The 22,873-nt window shown below is 42.4% G+C and overlaps 1 protein-coding gene and 1 non-coding gene across 5 annotated transcripts in view; both read left to right on the top strand.

The window, feature by feature from the left end:
- The window catches only part of CEP295 (centrosomal protein 295), a 37,393-nt gene that overhangs the window by 10,933 nt on the left and 3,587 nt on the right, over positions 1-22,873 (top strand). For all 4 annotated transcript variants that reach the window (XM_053385596.1, XM_053385599.1, XM_053385597.1 and 1 more), the window contains 18 exons: positions 601-741; positions 2,236-2,419; positions 4,092-4,241; positions 5,304-5,528; positions 6,682-6,788; positions 7,851-8,060; positions 8,521-8,636; positions 8,751-9,762; positions 10,726-10,903; positions 11,374-11,526; positions 11,885-12,100; positions 13,873-13,979; positions 14,888-15,035; positions 15,229-15,465; positions 16,908-17,041; positions 17,463-17,607; positions 20,066-20,724; positions 21,078-21,251. In XM_053385596.1, coding sequence (XP_053241571.1) covers positions 601-741; positions 2,236-2,419; positions 4,092-4,241; positions 5,304-5,528; positions 6,682-6,788; positions 7,851-8,060; positions 8,521-8,636; positions 8,751-9,762; positions 10,726-10,903; positions 11,374-11,526; positions 11,885-12,100; positions 13,873-13,979; positions 14,888-15,035; positions 15,229-15,465; positions 16,908-17,041; positions 17,463-17,607; positions 20,066-20,724; positions 21,078-21,251 — 4,296 coding nt within the window. The remainder of the gene's footprint in view (positions 1-600; positions 742-2,235; positions 2,420-4,091; positions 4,242-5,303; positions 5,529-6,681; positions 6,789-7,850; positions 8,061-8,520; positions 8,637-8,750; positions 9,763-10,725; positions 10,904-11,373; positions 11,527-11,884; positions 12,101-13,872; positions 13,980-14,887; positions 15,036-15,228; positions 15,466-16,907; positions 17,042-17,462; positions 17,608-20,065; positions 20,725-21,077; positions 21,252-22,873) is intronic.
- On the top strand, positions 14,506-14,589 carry LOC128413285 (small nucleolar RNA U2-19). The gene has a single exon (XR_008330306.1). It is a non-coding gene; the product is annotated as a small nucleolar RNA U2-19 (small nucleolar RNA).

The raw sequence follows: 22,873 nt of genomic DNA on the forward strand, positions 1-22,873 counted from the left end.
ATCAGTTGCCACACTGAACAGTACATTATTTCCTTATAGTTTACTGTCTAATTGAGGTTGAAATCACAGAGGCTTGACATATTATTTGAGGGCCACTCTTGGGTAGTAGGGTGGGGAAGTTAGTCCAAAATGTATTTGGATTCAATACCTTTTACCTGGGGATGCAGGTGGTGCTGTGAGTTAATCCACAGAGCCTAGGACTTGCTGATCAGAAGGGCGGTGGTTCGAATTCCCACGGCGGGGTGAGCTCCCGTTGCTCGGTCTTTGCTCCTGCCAACCTAGCAGTTCGAAAGCACGTCAAAGTGCAAGTGGATAAATAGGTACCGCTCCGGCGGCAAGGTAAACAGCGTTTCCGTGCACTGCTCTGGTTTGCCAGAAGGGGCTTAGTCATGCTGTCCACATGACCCGGAAGCTGTACGCCGGCTCCCTCGGCCAATAAAGCAAGATGATTGCCACAACCCCAGAGTCGTCCGTGACTGGACCTAATGGTCAGGGGTCCCTTTACCTTTACCTTTTACCTACAAAACTGTACTTCTGGGTATAGTCTTTTGAGGCACCGTAGAACTTGTCATTCCTAACTTGTTGCTGGTTGACTCCCAGCCAGATGCTCGGTTACTTGCCAAGGTGGAAGCCAAACGGAAGGAAGGACTGCAAAGCAATGAAGAGAGAGAGAGGAGAGAACAGCAAGAAAAAGCTCGCCTAAGAGGGAAGCATGCCTTGAAGATGGTCCGTCTTGCACGAGTAAGCAAAGCAGAAACATTCCCCCAACATCAGATGAGTAATAATAGCAAATTGGGCACTGTATATTTAATGAATTCAAAGTACAATCACCTAACCTTTCTCCAGAAAGATTCTGAAATAATGGATTGTTTAAAGTTCAAGCCCTTAAAGCGTTCGTAGTCCTTATCCTCAGTTTCTAGGTTCATGGTGTGCAATGTTCTTTCCACTGTCAAAGATGAAATATAGTTGAACATTTAGAAAGCCACGCTGAAGTAATTCAGGCCTCAGGGTGGGTAAGGTTTGGCATTTGTGGGCGTAAGATTGATGAAACACAAAGCATTCTAATATATGGGAGAAGAGGGTTGTTGTTTTTTAACTGCATTGTGCAGGTACTTCAGAGTTGAACTTCAATACCGCTAGAATTCTTTTCAGCATGACCTACTTTCACAGAATGTAGCTACCTATTCTGGTGTAGTTACACAAAGATATAAAGGAGTGGATCCTGAGTTCAGTGAGTAGAAGGAAGCTTACAGAAAGAGTTCATTCTTGCTTCTTCCATAAAAGCCTTCCTGAAAGGTGCCTCTACTCGGTTTTCAGCAGTTCCCCTCTCTGCCAGCTCAGGACCCAAGCCAATGTGGAATAATAAAAAAGTGTACCATGTTGAAAATCACAATAGAATTGTCTATTAAAAAAATGAAGGCTTTAAAGCTAATGTAAAAAGCAGGTAAAATCCATGCACTTGTTTCCAGTGTTTCACTTACTTGGGTGTTGTCTTGTAGGTCTGACTTCTAGTGGGTACTAAGAGGTGTTTGACATATTAAAAAGCCCAACCCTTTCTTCTCTCTGCTCTGTAACTTGTTTAAAATTTTCAGCTTCCTGCATTTGAGATTTATTTCTTGTGGCTGTATTAATTCAGCAGATGCACTAGAAAGCTAGGATACTAAGGGGGAATAATGTGGGCTTGTCTTCACAGAATATTTAATGGAATTTTAATGCACCTGATGTTGTGGAGAAAGGAAACAATATTTCATTTTAAGTGGTAATTAACAAAATATGCCTTCTGAAATTGTACACTTAATATCTTCAAATGAAGCTGACGTTTGATAATGAAGTATGACTAATAAATGTCTGCATTTGATCTATAAATCATGTGCAGTAGATTACTGTCCCCCTTTTTAAAGGAATTGCAGGTTGCTTTTAAAGCGGTATATTTAGCAGAAAACTCAACAACATCATTTGTACTTATTGAAATGGATAGCTTCCATTTCCCTGCCTATTGTTTGTGTGCAGGCGCGTGCATATATTCAAACTTGTCTGTCCAGCAGAGTGTAATTTACATGAATAAATGCCGCTCCTCTAAAGTTAATTTTATGACCTGCTAACTAAGAGTCTTCAGAAACCACCCAACATTAAGCAATCATCATCATAGCTTTAAAAGTATCTTTGCTGTGTCAAATAAACTGGCTTGGCTTGCGTGACAGCTTATTAATAGGACATTTTTTTCTGCTGTTAAAGGACAGGGAAAAGCTAATGAAAGAGCTTGAACATATGCAGAATATGGACCTGGCACGCAGAAGACAGATTGTTGCCCAGATGCCACCTCAGTTGTTCCAGCCACCGTACAAGCGTGTGGAAATGAGGGAAGAATGGCAGAGAGAGCTGGAGTGTGCCTTCGAAGACATGTATACTGGAGACAGGAGTGAGTATTTATAAGTGACTTTTGGACTGTTATGGGGTACCCAGAGATTCATTATTGGAGATTGGAGTAATGTCAGGCAGTCTTCCCTGAAAGACACAAGCTTGCCCACCGTTATGTTTTACATTGGTTGAGCATATTCTGTATTGCACAGTCATTTTCCAAAGGGCAGTGGTGAAGCCCAGCAGGCCTGGCCAGTGCATCCCATAATCTGAATGCATATTTTGGCATACACACGATGCTGTTCATTGGTTTTTCCGTGGTAGATTTCAGGGGGGACTTCACTAGACAAATTGATTAGGAGAAACAGGAAATTAGAAAACCACTGCTTTGGAAAGATCAATGATATAATCTTCTTTGTAGTCCCTAGCCAGTTCCATTGGTCTTGCACAAAAGCTCATCTTCCATTGAAAGCTCCACACCAGCACAGATTGGGGGAATACAGTGGTACCTTGGGTTAAGTACTTAATTCGTTCTGGAGGTCCATACTTAACCTGAAACTGTTCTTAACCTGAAGCACCGCTTTAGCCAGTGGAGCCTGCTGCTGCTGCCGCGCCGCCGGAGCACGATTTCTGTTCCCATCCTGAAGCAAAGTTCTTAACCTGAAGCACTATTTCTGGGTTAGCGGAGTCTGTAACCTGAAGCGTATGTAACCTGAAGCATATGTAACCTGAAGTGTATGTAACCTGAGGTACCACTGTACTACTTTAGGCCTACAGCAGGGATGGGGAACCTGTGACCCTCCAGTTTAGGTTGGATTCCAAAGTTCCTTCAGTCTCAACCAGTACAGTGGAACCTCCAGTTAAGAACTTAATTCGTTCTGGAGGTCTGTTCATAACCGGAAACCGTTCTTATCCTGAGGCGCACTTTCGTGAATGGGGCCTCCCACTGCCTGCACGCCTCTGGTGCGCGATTTCTGCTCGCATCCCAGGGCAAAGTTCACTACTGGGAGCAGCTACCTCCGGGTTAGCGGAGCTCGTAACCCGAAGCGTTCGCAAGGAGGACGGTTCGCAACCAGAGGTATTACTGTACAACTAATGGTCAGGGCTGACAGTCCGTCGACACCTGCAGGGTCACAGATTCTCAATTTTTGGCCTACAGTTTAATATTCTCAGTTACTAGGATTATTTTAGGGCTGCTCTGGAATCGCCATATTGCAGCTTGCGCCCCCCAGTGAACTAATTTTCACATATATAATACAGGACTTTTTTGGACAGAGCATCCCAGATAACTTATTTATTTTCCCTACCATAGGTAGTGTAGTTTGTTTGTAATGTACTGGTTTAAACTCAAAAACCATTTCAATTTGGGGATCTCTAAGGATTCTTAGATGGGTGACACTTTTGCATTTTTGTTACAAATGTGATATTTACAATGAATTCTGGCATCCATTTTGCCCATGTTGCAACTAGTTATTGACTGAAGTTTCATTACATGTTGCTTTACTACAATATAAATTTATGTTAAGTGATAGTCATTAGTGGTAAGAGAAATAGTTGTTCTTCTGAATTGGTCTTTAGTGTAATTGAATACCTTGCTTCATAGCTTCACTTTCCTTGGCATTGTGTGATTAAAAAAACATTATTAAATGTCTACTGTTCACCTCCTCTGTAGTTGGAATTTTCAGTAGAGAATGTTGTGTGTTGGTTTCATATGGTCTAATTTCTTTACACAGAAATGAAAGGAGACCTTATTTTGCACCTTGACCCACAGCCCTTGCCAAGTAGATCTCAAGATGATGAGCTGGAACTTTCCCAGGAGCCAGGTTCTGTGTTTGAGGTGCCACCAAGTTTGTCGGATGAGGTGAAGGACAGTGAGCCAAGTAGTAAGAGAAAACTTGAAAACTTGATTCTTATTAATTAATATTCACTTAGAAAACAAGTATGGCCTATCAGTTATATTCACTACTGGATATAAGATGGTATAAAGCAGTTGTCAAATGATAAGGATAGAAATAAACATTGATGCATATCTTGCCAAACACTGGCATATGATGTTTGGATGAAACAAAATGCTAGTCATACTTGGAGTAGCCCTATTTGAATCAGTAAACTTGAGAAATTTCAGTGGGTTGAGTTGGATCCTGCGCGGTGGTTTCTGAATTGTCTGTTAACCGTGTGACCTTGGGGAGGAATGTGCAGTTTGGTGGCACTGCAAAGTCTAAGGGTATACGTGCCAGAGATTAAGAGTGCATGTGGCAGGGTAGAGTACTGAAACATTTCATATTTGTAACAAGAAATAACGATTGACCTGGGTTGGCAAACTTCAGCCCGTTTCATGAGTTTGTAATCTGTTCAAAATTCAGAACCTTGGAACTGGGACTCCAAAGGGTCATCTAGTCCAACCCCATGTGATGCAGGAATCACAGCTAAATAATCCCTAACAGATGCCCATCCAGTCTCTGCTTAAAAGCCTCCCATCATGCAGAGTACATCTCCTTGCAAAGCAGTCTGTTTTCACTGCCAAACAGCTATTACTATCAGAAAGTTCTTCCCTATGCTTAGTCGGAACATCTTTTCTTACCATTTGAATCTACTGGTTTGGGTCCTACCCTCTGGAGCAGCAGAAAACAAGCTTGCTCCATTTACCATGTAACAGCCCAGAGATATTTGAAGATGGCTATCATATCACCCTCTCAGTCTCCTCTTTTCCCTCAACCGTCCTTCCAAAGGCTTAGCTTCCACACCCTTTATTATCTTGGTTGCCCTCCTCTGTATATTTGTCACTTGAAAGTGACTGGCCTATGCACGTCCTGTCCAGTGATGCCAGGCCTTAACATATTTACCGCATATGAATGTCACACCAAACCATGAGTTGCATGGGTTACTCTTGTAAGAACAGCTTCCTTGGTTTTCTTGCTCATGTGTGTACTGTTGGTTTATTTTAGGTAGTGAAGTTGAAAAGCCACCCGAGCCTCAGTCAAAATTGGCTCTTAAAAAATTGCTAAACAAGATCAGGAACCAAAAAGACCATTGGACAACAGGAAGTGAACCAGAAATTACAAGTGAAATTGAATCAATTGAATCTGGAACAATTTCTAGTAGAGAGAGAAGATTATACGACTCCGAATCTGAGCCGGAACCAAAGAGTGATCCTGTCTCTGAAGCCAGGGGTATGTTTTGGGGGGGGGGTTGCACTTAGGAATTAAAACCGACCATGATGATGATCAGGATTCAAAGAACTTTGAAACTAATTTGTGAGCCAAAGGAGCAAATAATAATAATAATAATAATAATAATAATAATAATAATAATAATGCCCCCCCCATCTGGCTGAGTTTCCCCAGCCACACTGGGTGGCTCCCAATCGAGTGTTAAAAACAATACAGCATTAAATTAAATATTAAAAACTTCCCTAAACAGGGCTTCCTTCAGATGTCTTTTAAAAATAGGATAGCTGCTTATTTCCTTGACATCTGATGGAGGATGTTCCACAGGGCGGGCGCCACTACTGAGAAGGCCCTCTGTTTGGTTCCCCGTAACCTCACTTCTCGCAATGAGGGAACCGCCAGAAGGCCCTCGGTGCTGGATCTCAGTGTCCGGGCTGGATGATGGGGGTGGAGACGCTTCTTCAGGTATACAGGACTGAGGCTGTTTAGGGCTTTAAAGGTCAGCACCAACACTTTGAATTGTGCTCGGAAACGTACTGGGAGCCAATGCAGATCTCTCAGAACCGGTGTTATATGGTCCCGGCGGCCACTCCCAGTCACCAGTCTAGCTGCTGCATTCTGGATTAGTTGTAGTTTCCGGGTCACCTTCAAATGTAGCCCCACGTAGAGCACATTGCAGTAGTCCAAGCAGGAGATAACCAGAGCATGCACAAGACAGTCCATGGGCAGGTAGGATCTCAGCCTGCGTACCAACTGCCCTGGACACAGAATTACTCCTACACCCCTTCAAATAACTTTTTCCTGCCAGCAGGAAAAAAAGCTAGATAGGGAACAGGGTGAGGACACAAACCCCTTCTGTGAGCTGAAAGACCTCTTTGGAAGCTGACCAGCAGTGGTGGCATCAGTATGACTGTCATAAATTATAAGATGACTTTATATTTAATTTGTTATCAAAAGAACTAAGGCTATGCTGTGGTTTTTGTGTGTTTATATTGTAAACTGCCCTTCATCTAAGATGAAGGGTGGCATAGAAATTAAAATAATAAATTATATAAAAGGATGCAGTATATATAAAATTATATAAAAGGATGCAGTATAAGTTACATAAGTAACTATCCTTAATCTACATATTCATGTTTTATGTGTGTCTACCTAGAACTGCCACAGATACTGGACCAAAGTATTGTTGCTGGAAATGTAGTTCTAGATCACCCACAAGAACAAGCAACTAAACTCAGAAAGGAAGCAGAAAGACAAAACCAGGTATAACTGTTTTTCGGCCTACAGCAGTGCGGCAGTTCGGTTCTGATATGCCAGTGTTGTCCTTCCCTCTGGGGTTGTGTGAATAATGAAGAGCAGAATATGAATTAACACCAATAAGATGGGGCACTTAAGTCACTAGTGTTTCGATTTCAAATTACAGGAAACTGAATGTCAGAAAACTCATTTCAAGAACAGTTAAGGCTATACGTCAGGATAATGAAACACAAAACACCCAGCTGCTTCCCACAGTGACCTCACAGTAGCTTTAACTATTCTCTACACCTGGGAAACTTTTTTGGCCTGAGTTTCCACATTCCCTTCTGGACAGCCTTCCAGGGTCAGAGGCAAAAGTGGGTGGAGCCATGAATGCAAATATACCTTTGTAAAGTACCCTAGTTTCTACACAGACACCTCTATCCTCCAGGCAAGCAGTTATCAGAGTTCAAGGGCACATTGCAGCAAGGCAACAACACAAAAGTGGATGGTTTGGGAGGGGTGTGTGGCCTGCCTCCCCCCTGCCCTTCCTGAGATTCCTATCCCTGCTCTACTCTGTGGGGTGAGAGGAATGGAAACCTACACAATTGATAGAGTTCTCTCATTTCTTTCCTTCTGACAGCCAAGAATAATTGCTAATGTAAGCTTGTACTTGCATGGTTTCAAACTTGTGACAGTCACAATGCCAGGAATGTATAGAAGTCAGTCTTAAGTACCCAGTTAACTTCAATTGAATTTCTATGTTTCACTCTTCCTTTTCTTAGACATCTGTGATCACTACGATATGATTGCAATATCATACAATTCAAAGCTGTATTGTAAAATTATGGGTGTTATTATTTATTCTCAGTGTTGTTTCCATAGAAAGTTTAATTACAGGGATGCAGTGTAGTTGTTACTAATTGCAGGAATCTCTTGACGAGTAACTATTTTGTGATTCTATATTTTATCTAAATTAATACTTGTGATAAATGTTGTTCTGTCAAAGAATTTATTTAATGGGAGCTTCATTGTGTACCATGGATTCCTTCTGTAACTGACATACGGAATTGCTATTCCTTTGACTAGATAGAGCACCAAAAGCAACAGCAGTTGGCATTGCTACAGCAAATTGAACAGCAGAAAAAACGTCTGGAGGCTGATTTTCTGAAGGCTCAGTTGCAGCGCCAGGAGCAGGAATTTAAAAAAGAGCAAGAAATGAAAGATCAAGAATCCCAAACGGAACAAGTGGATATTAGGGTCCCCTTTGTACACCAGCAGCAGGAAGTACAACATAAGGTGAAGGAGAAAAGTTGTTTTGTCTGACATAATGCTGGATTTGCTAATTCTGCGGCTGTTCACATCATACTAAGCCATAGATGATGCTTCCATGTGAAAATGAAGATCACTCCTGTCACCTCATGAGCAGGAGCAACAAACCACAGTTTTTCCCTTGAAATGGTTGATTCTGCTCAAAGAAACCATGATTCGTAAGCCAATCATAAGCCTTTGCTTAAGACGTGGTTTGTTTGGAGTGAAACAAATCATGACCCCCAGTTTGGATGTATTTATAAGGGTGGATCCACACCATACATGTAAAGCATATGGCTACCCTCAAAGAAAATCCACCTCAGTAAATACTGTCATATTGTGACCGCTGTTGGCTTTGAAACAGAAACTAACTGTTCCCCACAGAACTGATTCAAGTGATTGCCTTTTGCACAGTGCTTGATATTTTCTTTATTTAATTTCTCTTTAGCTTGAAAGAGCCATAGCGCTACAGGCAGCCGGCAGTTCTGTAGAGGGTGATCATACAGAGGACGATCATATACAGATAATTCGCAACTATCAGCAACGCCTTCTAATCCAAAACAGGTATTTTTCTGTCAACACAAGAGATTCCTGGCTATCTGTTTGATGCTATCTTGGCAGTTCTGCTCCTGAAAAGTGTTATCTGCTCAAATATATATATATGTGTGCCTCTTTTAGGATACACAGAGAGTCGGTCGAAGAAGCCAGGAAGCGTCTGCATGAGTATCAGAACAAGCTGAAACAGAGATACCGCTCAGTTTCTACGTCATTGTTAGGTCCTGCTAACAGACTTGCACAGCAAGATTCTATCCCTGACGCACCATCACAATTACAAGGATATCGTGGTTTGCAGAGAGTTAATCTAGCAGCAGACCAGCCATTAGGGACTGCTCCTGTACAAGAGTCAGCTGAGCATTCAAAACTGCCTTGGATGTTGGCAGTGCCATCATCAGAGCAGGAGGGAACAGAACAACGGTTTGATGTGGGCAGCCGGCATGTATGTACTCTGGAGGGTCAAAGGCTTTTTCAGTTGCCACAGCCTTACGGTTCACGCCAACAGTCAGAAGAACTGGGCGCAGTGGAGACACCTTCAGCACAGTCATTGGAATTTCACAGCATTCCAGAATCAATAACGCTTAAGTCACAGGACACTTCTGTTACAACTCAGCCGGTGGCTCAAACACAGCATGCCCCATTCACTTTCCCTGTGGGCAGCTCTTGTGTGTCTGCAGAAACACTCTGGTCTGATAAACTGACGTCTCATGCACCTTCAGCGGAGAAGATTCTCCTGCCAGCAACCTTAAAGCACCAGCACAAACCTCCCGAAAGTTGGACAAGAACAACCTTGGAGCAAGCTAACCTCCCTCCTTTGCGGCCCCTCTCGTCTGTGCTTTCCTTTGTTTCCAGCGAGAGTCAAAAGACCCAGGAATCCTACGCGTTAAAAAATGGAAGAGGATCCATTCCCGGTTATTCTGATATAGTGGAATTAAGGGACAGAATGATGTCTTCCTCTGAGAGCATTCAAGCTCAGCAAGAACACTTGAAAGAACTACAAGAGCAGCTAGATAAGCAAAGAGAAGCTCTTCTTTCTCGGCAGAAGGTACAAGAGGACTTGCTCCTGAAAAAACATACTCGGCTGAAACAACAAATGGAACAGCAGCAGGAAGCTTTAAAGGAGTTTATTAAAAAGGTATGCTTTAAATACATGGCGTGAAAACATTTTGACTGTTCTTCAGTTTAATTCAGAATGAGAACTTTTCTCTGATTTGTTTCCCTAAACTTTGAGTAGCTGCACTTTCGTTGCCATCATTTCAGTCAGCTCTTGTCTAGAGATGTACAATTTATGGAAATTATGAAGTCTGTTTTTTAGGGGGGTGATATTTGGGGGAGCACTGAAATGTATCCTAAATATTTCTGTTTTTAAGTATGTGAAGAGTATAATTTACCATATAATTTTGGTATATTAAATTTTAAATGCCTTTGTTCAAACAACTACTGTGGCAGCAATGTGAGTTGGCTGTAACAATATTTTCAAAGCACAGCTTTTGAAAGTATTTCACTCATAACTTTGGGAGAAAATACCAATTTCCCTTCAAAGTTATGAATACTTCTATTTCAGGCCTCAGAAAACATTTCTGCTTCTCTCTCTCACCCACACACTTCCCATTAGCTCTGTTCTTGCCACAGTTTTAAAGGAAAATGTTCCTCCCTTCTTCAGTGTATTAATGGAAGAGCATTTTTGCAATCATTTTTTTAATCTTAGCTTTTTTATTCTCAATCGGCTCTGTGAACATAACTGAAAGTCCCTGGAAAAGAGGCAACATGTGCAGTTCAGTGGTGGAGTGCATCCTTTGCAATTTGGAGATCCCAGATTCAAAACTTTTAATATTTAGTTAAAGGATCTAGCCTCTTTCTGGCAGACACACTCCTGGGTAGATGGATTAGTAATAAGGCTGCTCCAGTGTTATGTATAGGTTGCAATTTGGTGCGCATTTACTTGGGAGTAAACCCCATTAAACACAGTAGAACTTATAAGTAAGCAACCATAGAATTGGTCTAAATTAGAGATGATCTAATCATCTCTTGGATGTGTGTGATGCCTTACAGTGGGGGAAAATGCTTGTGTTTAGGTACTCTTAATTTCTACTTATAGGCAGGACAGTCCAGCACATGCAGAGATATGACAGAGCAGCGAGAGACTGATGACTTTCATCTGCTGCCAACACTAGGAGCAAAAGACAGCAACCAAGAAATGGTTCACGTTGCTGATATGAGCAGTCATGCTGAAAAGGACATTTTGTTTCATAGTGTTCGTCCAAATGAACAGATTGGTAAGCACCTTTTGTTATGTCAAGTTAACCTGCTTTTGTGTCTGTTTTGAGTTCCCTTCTTCCTTCAAATTGATCTGTTTTCAGACTTGGAACAAAATATACTGCACAGCTCTCCAGAACTCTTCATCAGGGATTCTAGGATGAACTGGCTGATCCCATTTTTTAAAAGAGGAAAGCCTGACTGCTACTCAGACCTATTTCATGCCTTAAGTGAAACACAGGTTTTCAAAAAGGGGGATCAGGATCCCAGGTGTAACCTGATGCCTGCAGGCACCTACCTAGTAGGGTAATAGTATTTATTTCCCAGCCATGGAACAAAGGTAAGTATTGTTTTCCTTGGATTGCCAAGAGAATGACATGCCTCAGGCTGAGTAGAAGTGAAATGTTAACTGGGGATCTCTTAGTTTGTAGCTCAGTGTTCCAGCTGCTATATCAGTTGCAGGTCACCTGAACTTACCTTTACTTTACAGAGCGATTTCAAGACACCTGGGGAAGAGAACAGACATGGAGACTTTCAAAGCCACCTTTGTCAAAAATAAAGCTAGGGCTCGATTTGGAACAGCATGAACTTAGCGCTATACCAGAACTTGACACACCACGGAGTGGCAGACTTTCCTCTACAGGTAAATTGTAAAAGTGTGGTGTCGATCAGAAGTTCTTACATGCTATGGCTCATCCTCTCTTGCTGTAAAATCCCAAAGCTTCTGACCTTTCCTAGACTTATCAGAAATTGCGGAGCATAATTCCAAGGTAATGATTGGCGAACAAATCCAATATCCTCTCATTAAGTAGTGCTTAGAGCAGAAGGAACCTACAAAAATACGGTATTGCCGCTACAAAATCTGTTAGGGCTGCAAAGCAGCCGAATCAAGCTGCTTTCAAAAGGGATCCTTTTTTAATCTTCTAATTGAAATAAGGTATTTTAAAAGTTTGGCCAAGTATTGGTCTTTACTTCTAACAATTGGCAACTGACACTTGCAGGTTACAGAGAACCTCTTACTGGAGATACTTGCCTGGCTTCAAGGGCCCATAAGTGGCATTCCAGCATCAGTCTAGATGAAGATCTCCATGAAGAAACAGATTTATTAAGAATTACGGCAGATGGCCAAGAACCAAGTTCTGATGAAAGTGAGATCCAGTTCAGTGAATTATGGTGTGGAAAGTCAGCGATGGAAGCCGGTGGCTTGTGCGACTCGGGTGAGAAGTGTTGCTTTCTGAAGCATGGATAGGTTGGGGGCCCTTTTGGTTTGCAATCTGCCTCGTCAAACCTAATGATGCTAATGTTAGCTTAAGCCAAATATTGTGTCTGCTTTATATTAGATCCATGGAAAGCTAATGTGCCACGGCACTGCTTCTGGAGAACACCTAAGCTCCAAGGGGAGGCCATTACATCATTGTATAATAGCTCCCATAACAAGTTGATTCATAGAATCATAGAATTGGAAGAGACCACAAGGGCCATCGAGTCCAACCCCCTGCCAAGCAGGAAACACCATCAGAGCACTCCTGACATATGGTTGTCAAGCCTCTGCTTAAAGACCTCCAAAGAAGGAGACTCCACCACACTCCTTGGCAGCAAATTCCACTGTCGAACAGCTCTTACTGTCAGGAAGTTCTTCCTAATGTTTAGGTGGAATCTTCTTTCTTGTAGTTTGGAACCATTGCTCCGTGTCCGCTTCTCTGGAGCAGCAGAAAACAACCTTTCTCCCTCCTCTATGTGACATCCTTTTATATATTTGAACATGGCTATCATATCACCCCTTAACCTCCTCTTCTCCAGGCTAAACATGCCCAGCTCCCTTAGCCGTTCCTCATAAGGCATCGTTTCCAGGCCTTTGACCATTTTGGTTGCCCTCCTCTGGACACGTTCCAGTTTGTCAGTGTCCTTCTTGAACTGTGGTGCCCAGAACTGGACACAGTACTCCAGGTGAGGTCTGACCAGAGCAGAATACAGTGGCACTATTACTTCCCTTGATCTAGATGCTATACTCCTATTGATGCAGCCCAGAATTGCATTGGCTTTTTTAGCTGCCGCGTCACACTGTTGGCTCATGTCAAGTTTGTGGTCAACCAAGACTCCTAGATTCAATTTGGTTCATGGGTAATATAGCTGAGAGCTTCCTTTGGTCCCCAGCAGAGCACCTGATGGCAACACAGTGCCCTTCAATCACCCCTCTTGGTGCCTGTTAGGTCTGCTTGCCCCATCAAAAAAATAATCAAGTTTTGTTTTGTTTTTTTGGTTTTTTAAAGCCTTTTAGATTCTTTGGGGGTGGGGAGGGCATTGTTTTGGGGAAACGGTGTTGCCTGTTTTGTTATCCGTGTTTTATTTGCTTTGGTATGTGTAAGTGTTTAGTCCAGTTTTAGGAGAGGGGTTCGTCTGTGAAATGGGTTTGATTTTGTTTCTGTTGATTTATTTAACCAATTTATATCGTGCCCTTCCTCATAAAGGAGACCATGTTGCAACAGTGGCAGCCGTTTCTTAGTTTTCCAAATGTGCCCCCAGGCCCCCAAAGTTTGGGGACTTTTGATCAACAACATGGCAGTTTGTTGAGCCGAAGCCGTTTATTGGCCTGTTATCAAAAGCATCACTTTGATTTTCACCCCTAAAATCAAACTGATAACGCCATAATGTATTAAATGGTTCTTAGAACATTTTCAGCCCTGAATAAGTTAGGTTTTCTTTCTGTCCTGGTATGAATCATTCTAAGTCCCTGAGAGCACTCCTGTTCTGCAGAGCAGTAGCTGGCATTTCCAAACAAAGTCTATGAAGGACGTGCTCTTCTGTGTGCAGGTGAGATTGCAACATATGAAATGGGAGCAGAGCATGTACTCTCTGATAGATGGAAGCAAACCTGGGCAGAAATGAAGAAGTGGGAATGGCTTATGGAATAAAACCTGTTCAGATTCATAAATGCTTGCTGTTTTCCTACTCTTTCTCATTCTGATTTATTTTATTTTTGTGTGTTCAGCCCACTCCTGCGAACTCCATCTTAGAGATCGAGGCTTACCAAGCTCTGATGATACTGGAAAGATAATAGCTACGTATCCCGATCCTTCATGTAGACCGGATTGTATGGTTAGTCACCACTGGGTTTTAACGTGTAATGCACAGCATTTATTTTAAACAAGCTTGCTTCCTTTTTTCTAATCTTCGTGTTTTTTCCAAAAAAAAATATTATTAATTGGAACTGTTAATTACAAACTTGCATTCATACGTGAGCGCTGTTCATTCTTGGTTTTGCTTTAGGGAGCTCTGAAAAGCCCCGCTCTTCGTCTTTAACTTTCATATCTAGTTTTGTTTTGCAAAAGTTTTCTGGCGACAAAATACTAAATGGAACGCAGCAGTGCTGAATATAGCACCAGTTGTGCAGTCTGTCTCCCTTATTTGTGGAGTTAAAATTCTCATTTAATTGTCCTTGACTATTAAAAATAATAATCTGGAAAACAGGGCATTATATTTTGAATAGTATTACTTAAAAACCTGACGTTTACATCTCTTATACTGCATAACATTAGAAAAAGAGACAAACCACTCCCCATTAGTAAATAAGCATGACTGTGTCTTGCATTGCTTCACTTTTCCTCTGAGAGCCTCTTACTTGACTCTGTGATGAGAATTAGCCAAATCTGAGCGCCAAAAAGATCAGCTGGTCTGTGCGGTGCATGATTTGTAAACTGTTCTGGGAAGCAATACAAGTCTGAATTGAGAGCATGGTGATTTGTGATGTATGGTTACTGTTGAATGAATGAGTGAATGGAACGAGTGAATGAGTGAGTGGAATTTGAGTGAGTGAATGAATGAATGAATGAATGAGAGAGACAGAGAGACTTTACTGAGCAATGATGAGCCTGATGTGTACTGACAATTGAATACGTGGAGGTTTATACACTTGACCTGAGCTCAGAACAAAATGTGTTGCAATTCCAAGCACTTGGGGTTCTGGCATTCATAATTGTTATATTTCATATGTATTATTGCCTTAGGTAACCCTTTCTACAGAATGGTGCCCTTCTTCATTAAGTCCACAGACATCTACACAACAGGTAGCATGTGGCTATTTCGCTTCATCTTCCCTTTCTGCTACCAGCTTCATTGCCAATTCCAATCTTGACGGAAGTCTTGCCAATACAGGTACATTTTCTTACAAACTGTAATACAATAGACTGGGTTTTTCTGTTTACATGGCTGTGTCCAACATGAAAGTGTGCTGTGGAGTAGTCCGAATAAGTTGCACAGCTCTTTTAATTACGGATCGAAGCATTTATTTTCTTGATTTGCACGGATTTTTTTACGAAGTTGAGCATGGTTGTGCTATGTCTTGCAGAGTCGCGTTCAGGCAGGAAGCAACCGGGTCACTTCACTTCTCCTTTGAAAGAGAAAGCAAATACTGCTTTGGGTCCTTCAGTTCCTCTGCTGTGTAAACAGGATGATCCTTCAGAAGCGCCTGGCTCCCATCTGTTTGGAGAAATGTTGCACTCGGATCGACGTAAAATTCAACAGATCATAGACAAATATACAAGAGATTTCAGCTGGTCATCTTTAAGCAATGTCTCCTCCCATGGTAATGTTCGTAGAAGGTGAAAAATAGCAAATTCAGAAGTGTTCAGAGGGAATGAATTTGTAATTTTTAAAAAACTTAATTTTGTGTGTTGTCCAAGCAACATATTCTTCTTTATAGGGCTGGACAAAGGTGCACGGCTAAGCTCATAATACTATACCATAGCTTGATAGCATGAGAAATAGGAGGTATATCTGAATTTCACGGAACAAAGACCAGTAGAGTCTGCAACATGTTGATTCAATGAACCTCTTTTTTTATATAACATCCCCACCCCCCTTCTGCTTCTAGTTCCTTTTTGGATTTACCATTCTTGTTGTGGTTTGTATTGTTGGTCAATAGCTATACTAAACATACATCTCTCTATACCCATTTCAACATGGCTTCAGTTCTGCGTTTGGCGCAGAAAAACACCTTGGTCACCCTGATTGGGAGAAACAGGTGGGATGAGGTTCTGACCTGGTTGATTCTCCTTAGTCTTTACACCTTGTGACTTGGAGCCTTGAGAGTTGTGGGGAAAGCCCATTGTCTTGCCAATGACTATAACCCCCATATGGGATATAGGGGCTTACTGGATAGTTATGGCACTCTGTCTCCTGGAAGTATAGCTGTCTTACTTGTTGACAGTTTTCTGGCATCAACTTAAGACACATTTTTTAAATTCAGGCCTTTGAGAGATTGCATAGGGTTGAGTATTACGGCTGTTGCTGCTGTGTACTGATGGAAATGTTTTTGCTGTATAACAGAATGTGGAACCTGTGGTCCTGCAGATAAAGTTGGACTACAACTCCCAGCAGCCCCGCCCAGCATGACTGACAGCCAGTGGTGCGATGAGTGTTTGTACTCCCCACAGCATCTGAAGGGCCACAGGTTCCCCATTCCTGCTGTATAGCTTGGGGTGTTAAGAGTTTTAATAACCATGCCTTGGGGTCCTACAGGATTAAGGGCGTTTGAAAAGTATGATAAATTAATACATACCGTGGTACCTCGGGTTACATACGCTTCAGGTTACAGACTCCGCTAACCCAGAAATAGCACCTCTGGCTAAGAACTTTGCTTCAGGGTGAGAACAGAAATCATGCTCCGGCAGTGTGGTGGCAGCAGGAGGCCCCATTAGCTAAAGTGGTGCTTCAGGTTAAGAACAGTTTCAGGTTAAGAACAGACCTCCGGAACGAATTTAAGTACTTAACCAGAGGTACCACTGTATTTTTAAATGATTGTGACCATTTGGTGCAACCTTTTAATTGTTGAGACTGCTGGATTGAGGGGGGATTATCCCAGAAGACCATCTTTGAAGATGTGAAAGCATTAAAGAGTGTTTAGCTGTTTTATTTTTAAATGCACATGCTGCCTCATTGCCAGTGTGTTTGATGTGTGATGTGAAGCATACTGTTTTGGCAACAGTCGATTTTTCCTTTTAACCTTTTGTTTTTTGTTTTTTTAAGATCTAGCAGTCGATACTACTGACCTTGAGAGAAGTTTTCCAAATTTTCACCGTGAGCTTTTTAAGCCTTTGGAACCAAGACCTGACTTTGATACGCTCTCAACCTTTTCTCAGAACAGCAAGAATCTAAGCAAGGTATTTTAAAAAGTGCTTATTCCTACACATCACGGGTTATTACAGTTTAGAACTGATTACTATTATTCTCACGTAAAACCATTTCTGGTATTTATAGTGTTGAAGCAGTTTGTAATCTTACAAAATTCAGGGGAAGGAGGGGCAAGTCCAGGAGATTATTCATTTCCTCCTTACCTGGTGGGTGACAGGCTTTAGCTCACCTTACCCCTAGAGGTTAGATCTTCACATGGCCTTCTTCTGTGGGAATGTGAATTATCTTCAGATTACTGCATAGCCATATAAGATTCCACAGTGGATGTTGTCAGTTGGCTTGTCATTTAACAGATATATTAATTGAAAGTAAAATTTGAATGTCTCAATTCTTAAATTTCTCATAACGTACTTGATCTCTCTCTGCCTGCACACATTTTTCTATCCGCAGAATTCCACTTTATTGAAGAGCCACGAATTAACAGCTTGCAGCTTGGAAGAAGGAAGCAACAACCTTTCTCTTCTCAGTACAGGAAAACTAAGTGATATTCCACCAACGCAACAGAGTGGCAAGGAGGCAAAGGAGCAGAGTCAAGGTAATTCACAGGACAGAAACTGTTCTGGTTGCCGGTTAATGGAATCCAACAAACCAGCAACACCAAAAACTGGCTTATGAATATAAAGGACAATTTTTACTAGAATTAGAGTGCAATGTGCATAACCAAGCCTGGAGATACTCATAAACATAAAGGTAAAGGTAAAAGTACCCCTTACCATTAGGTCCAGTCGTGACCGACTCTGGGGTTGCGGCGCTCATCTCGCTCTATGGGCCGAGGGAGCCGGCGTTTGTCTGCAGACAGCTTCTGGGTCATGTGGCCAGCATGACTAAACTGCTTCTGGCGAACCAGAGCAGTGCACGGAAATGCCGTTTACCTTCCCGCCGGAGCGGTACCTATTTATCTATTTGCACTTTGACGTGCTTTCAAACTGCTAGGTTGGCAGGAGCAGGGACCGAGCAACGGAAGCTCACCCCATCGCGGGGATTCGAACCGCCAACCTTCTGATCAGCAAGTCCTAGGCTCTGTGGTTTAACCCACAGCGCCACCCGCGTCCCTACTCATAAACATAGACTGAACTAATGTCTCTCTCTTTACTATACCGGTTGTGTATGCAGTAAGTATTACTTTACATGGCTGGAGCAACCAAAGCATTCTTCAAATAGTCATTTGCTGGAAGCGCTAAGCGATATATGCATGTGCGGTTGTGGGATAACAACTCCTCCCCACTCCCACAGTGTGTATACTTGGTTAATAGAATGCATCATCAAGTTGAGGTTCTTTCAGTAGAGTGTGGTCTATTTCTATTAATCCTTGAAGTTTGGATAAGTGGTTCAGTTGGGTTTGAAATCTTTTGACTTGGCTGAAACTCTTAATTGATTTTCTCAGTAAATCTGGTGGCAAAGACATAATGATGGTAAACATTCTTAGCATGCTGGTATGAGCATTTGATAAGATTAGTTGTTAGCTCCATTGATAGAATCATAGAATCATAGAGTTGGAAGAGACCACAAGGGCCATCAAGTCCAACCCCCTGCCAAGCAGGAAACACCATCAGAGCACTCCTGACATATGGTTGTCAAGCCTCTGCTTAAAGACCTCCAAAGAAGGAGACTCCACCACACTCCTTGACAGCAAATTCCACTGTCGAACAGCTCTTACTGTCAGGAAGTTATTCCTAATGTTTAGGTGGAATCTTCTTTCTTGTAGTTTGGAACCATTGCTCCGTGTCCGCTTCTCTGGAGCAGCAGAAAACAACCTTTCTCCCTCCTCTATGTGACATCCTTTTATATATTTGAAAATGGCTATCATATCACCCCTTAACCTCCTCTTCTCCAGGCTAAACATGCCCAGCTCCCTTAGCCGTTCCTCATAAGGCATTGTTTCCAGGCCTTTGACCATTTTGGTTGCCCTCCTCTGGACACCTCTGGACACGTGATGTTCTGTAGCTTCCGTGACACTGGCGTCTGGCATTTAGAGATAGTCTCTGCCTGGCTAATCACCTTCTGCACAGTCTTCTCTCATTATTAGAGAGAGCTTCATAAGGGAACTGCTGTAACTCAGTGGGTGGCGCTGTGGTCTAAACCACTGAGCCTCTTGGGTTTGCCGATCAGAAGGTCAGCAGTTCGAATCCCTGTGACGCGGTGAGCTCCCGTTGCTCTGTCCTAGCCAATCTAGCAGTTTGAAAGCACACCAGTGCAAGTAGATAAATAGGTACCACTGTGGCAGGAAGATAAACGGCTGTTTTGTTGCGGCGGAAGCAGTTGAGTCATGCTGGCCACATGACCCGGAAAGCTGCCTGAAAGCAAGATGAGCGCCGCAACCCCATAGTCGCCTTTGACTGAACTTAACCATCCAGGGGTCCTTTACCTTTTAACCTTATAATTCAGCAATTAGTCAGAAAGTCAGTCTCTGGCATCTCTAGTCAAAGGTTAAGATATTAGGTGATGTGAAAGACCCCTCTGCCTGAGAACCTAGAATGCCGCTACCTGCCAGAGTAGACAGTATTTGGCTGTATAGTCAAGTAGTCTGACCTTATGCAAAATCAGACCATATGCCCATCTAGCTCAGTACTGTTGACACTAACAGGCAGCTGCTCTTTAGGGGTTCCGGGAATCTTTCCCAGCCCTACTTGGAAACACCAGGATTTAACCTGCAATCTGCTGCATGCAAATCATGTATTGTACTAAGCTACAACCAGCATCCTGTGTTTTTAATAATAATAATATAATAATATAATAATAATAATAATAATAATAATAATAATAATAATAATAATAATTTTATTATTTAAACCCCGCCCATCTGGCTGAGTTTCCCCAGCCACTCTGGGCGGCTCCCAATCAAGTGTTAAAAACAATACAGCGTTAAATATTAAAAACTTCCCTGAACAAAACTTCCCTAATGAAGAAAGGAAAAAAAATCACCCCACCTCATCTTGAAATTCAGCTCTGCTTTGATCCAGGTTAGAATTTTTGTTTTTGTTTCTCCATTCCAGGTGCCGAAGAAGCATTTGAACACCTACCTCTGCAATCTTCCTTAAGAGAGTTTCCACAGAGTGGTGATAAGTATGGATCCTTCAGCGCGGAGTCTGAACGAAACCTTGAAATGAGTAAAACTAATGGGAGCAGTATCTATATTGCACCTGAGAGCACACAGTGTGAGGAACAGGAAAATGATGAGATCACCACCCTTTATTCTTCCATTGAAAATTTCCGTAGTCCAAGCCTAGCAGAAGATGGAGGCTCATTTTATCAGCTGGTTCCGGATAATGGAAAAAGAAATAGTGCTCTTGGGACCACAGAGTCGGAGAAAGAAGACACGTCAACAAAAGAAGAGAGCCTGTATTTTGCCGAATTACCCACTGCATCAACCGACAGCAAGTGCAATACAGTTACAGAAAAGGCAGCTATAAATGAGGATTTAGAAATTGATCTCTCTCAGTGTACTTTGCAAACTATGGGAGATCAGAGTCCTCTAATAACAGAGACGATGCCGAGTTTGACTCCAGAAATGAACTCTAAGATCTCAGTGAGCCCTGTGCAAAATTCTGTGCAGCAAAGTGGCAGAGTGCCAGATGCATTTCAACAACCAAATTTGACTGCCATGCAGGCTGAAAGTTCACGTTCCTCTTTGTCAAGAAACGTACCAGTCTGGGTGAGTGAACTAAAACTATTAAGTAGCATGTGGTATCAAGTTGGGGCTTAGTCTGAAACTGTCCAAATCATGCCTTTCTTAGCATATTGATGAAAGTAGAGCATTGACCTAAATCAGAGAGTGCCAGCACAAGGTCTGCGGTTTACCTGTGAACCTTCTGAAATGTCATCTGCGGCACCTAAGCTTCCGTTGGGGTTTTTGAATTTTCAGCAGATGTAAAGGAATATTGAGCTAAATGTCAAGGTAGCTTGGCATCTCAAGTGCGGCAACAATACTGGTATGTGTGATGTCTGTGCAAATTATATTAAATCATGCACATCCAAAACATAGCATTCTGTCATTTTAATTTCTAGGAAACACATATAGGGCAAGGGATTATGGAAGAACCAGAGTTGACTCTAATAAGCTCCAATGACATCAGCATTGCAGAATCAGATTTGGAGTTCTTTGGACAAGCAGAGAGCAGAAAGGAGAAAACCGAAAACTTGTCTTATGTTGATCATTCTGAAGCAATAAGCTGTCCCATGGTAAACATTTTGGTTCTTCCCCCTCCCCAATAGACCCATTTTATGTGGGTGAGGTTATTGTTTTCTTTACTGGTTTGCAAATAGGGATAATCTGTGAAATTTAAATTACAGCATGGTTTGAATTTGCAGCATTTATTTATTTATTTATTTATTTATTTATTTATTTATTTATTTATTTATAAACCGATTGCCTGCCCTTCCTCAACAGGTCCTATGGTGGGTTACAACATTTTAAAATTCAGGATTAAAAACATATTACATTCAGAGATGTGTCCTGAACCACCTGTCTCAGATGTTGAAAGCCGGGGTCAAGAGGTGTGTCTTCTGCATTTGCCAAAAGCTGTATAATAAAGAAGCCAGAAGCACCTCGGTGGGGGTGGAATTCCACAGCTGCCACAGAGACTGTCCTCTCCTCTTTTTGGCCACCGCATCCGAACTTCTGAACGAGGTGGAACTACCAAGAGCCCCCTCTGCTGACCTTAACAACCAGGAGGGTCTGGAGGGAAGGAGACAGTCTTTCAGATATTTAGGTTTAACAAGATCCTAGCTATTAAACTGAACTTTAAGAAGGGCGTGGAAATATGTGCAATCTGAGCACACACCTAGCATAACTTAGGAAGAAATGTGCTTTATAATAAAGATGTATGATGGAAGAGAGAGGGAGTGTGCTAGAGAAGTCTTTAGCCTATTGGGTTTTAAGTGCGTGCATGATTGCATAGGTGTGTTCTTGTCCTGTTTAGCAACTTCTTTGAGCTTAACCTCTCTCCTTCTTTGGACGTTTCTCACCAGCCCAGCAACAACCCATGGACAAGTGCACAGAGATGCTTTTATAGTAATAATAATATCATAATTTATTATTTATACCCTGCCCATCTGGCTGGGTTTCCCCAACCACTCTGGGTGGCTCCCAACTAAATATTAAAAACACAATACAGCTGCCTTCAGATGTCTTCTAAAAGTCAGATAGTTGTTTATTTCCTTGACGTCTGGTGGGAGGGTGTTCCACAGGGTGGGCGCCACTACCATGAAGGCCCTCTGCCTGGTTCCCTGTAACCTCACATCTCGCAGTGAGGGAACCGCCAGAAGGCCCTTGGAGCTGGACCTCAGTGTCTGGGCTGAACGATGGGGGTGGAGATGCTCCTTCAGGTATATAGGATCGAGGCCGTTTCGGGCTTTAAAGGTCAGCACCAACACTTTGAATTGTGCTTGGTAACGTACTGGGAGCCAATGCAGATCCCTCACGACCGGTGTTATATGGTCCCGGAGGCCACTCCCAGTCACCAGTCTAGCTGCCGCATTCTGGATTAGTTGTAGTTTCTGGGTCACCTTCAAAGGTAGCCCCACATAGAGCGCATTGCAGTAGTCCAAGCGGGAGATAAGTAGAGCATGCACTACTTTTGCACAGTTGTGTGTATGTAGCCAGCTGCAGGAGTGTGAAAAGTTGGGGCACAGATTCCAGGACTGCTATTCCTTAGGGGAACTTCATTAAAATTAAACAACAGATTGAAATGACAGAGCGAGGGGAGGAGTAGTCATTCCTACGAATTCAGAATCCTTTGGAAGGGCATTCAAGCCTTCCGTACTTTTGCTGTTTGTGGGAGTTAAGCTGCTAAGACAAATTC

The sequence above is a fragment of the Podarcis raffonei genome, chromosome 4 (assembly GCF_027172205.1).
Source record: "Podarcis raffonei isolate rPodRaf1 chromosome 4, rPodRaf1.pri, whole genome shotgun sequence".
Lineage (NCBI taxonomy): Eukaryota > Metazoa > Chordata > Lepidosauria > Squamata > Lacertidae > Podarcis > Podarcis raffonei.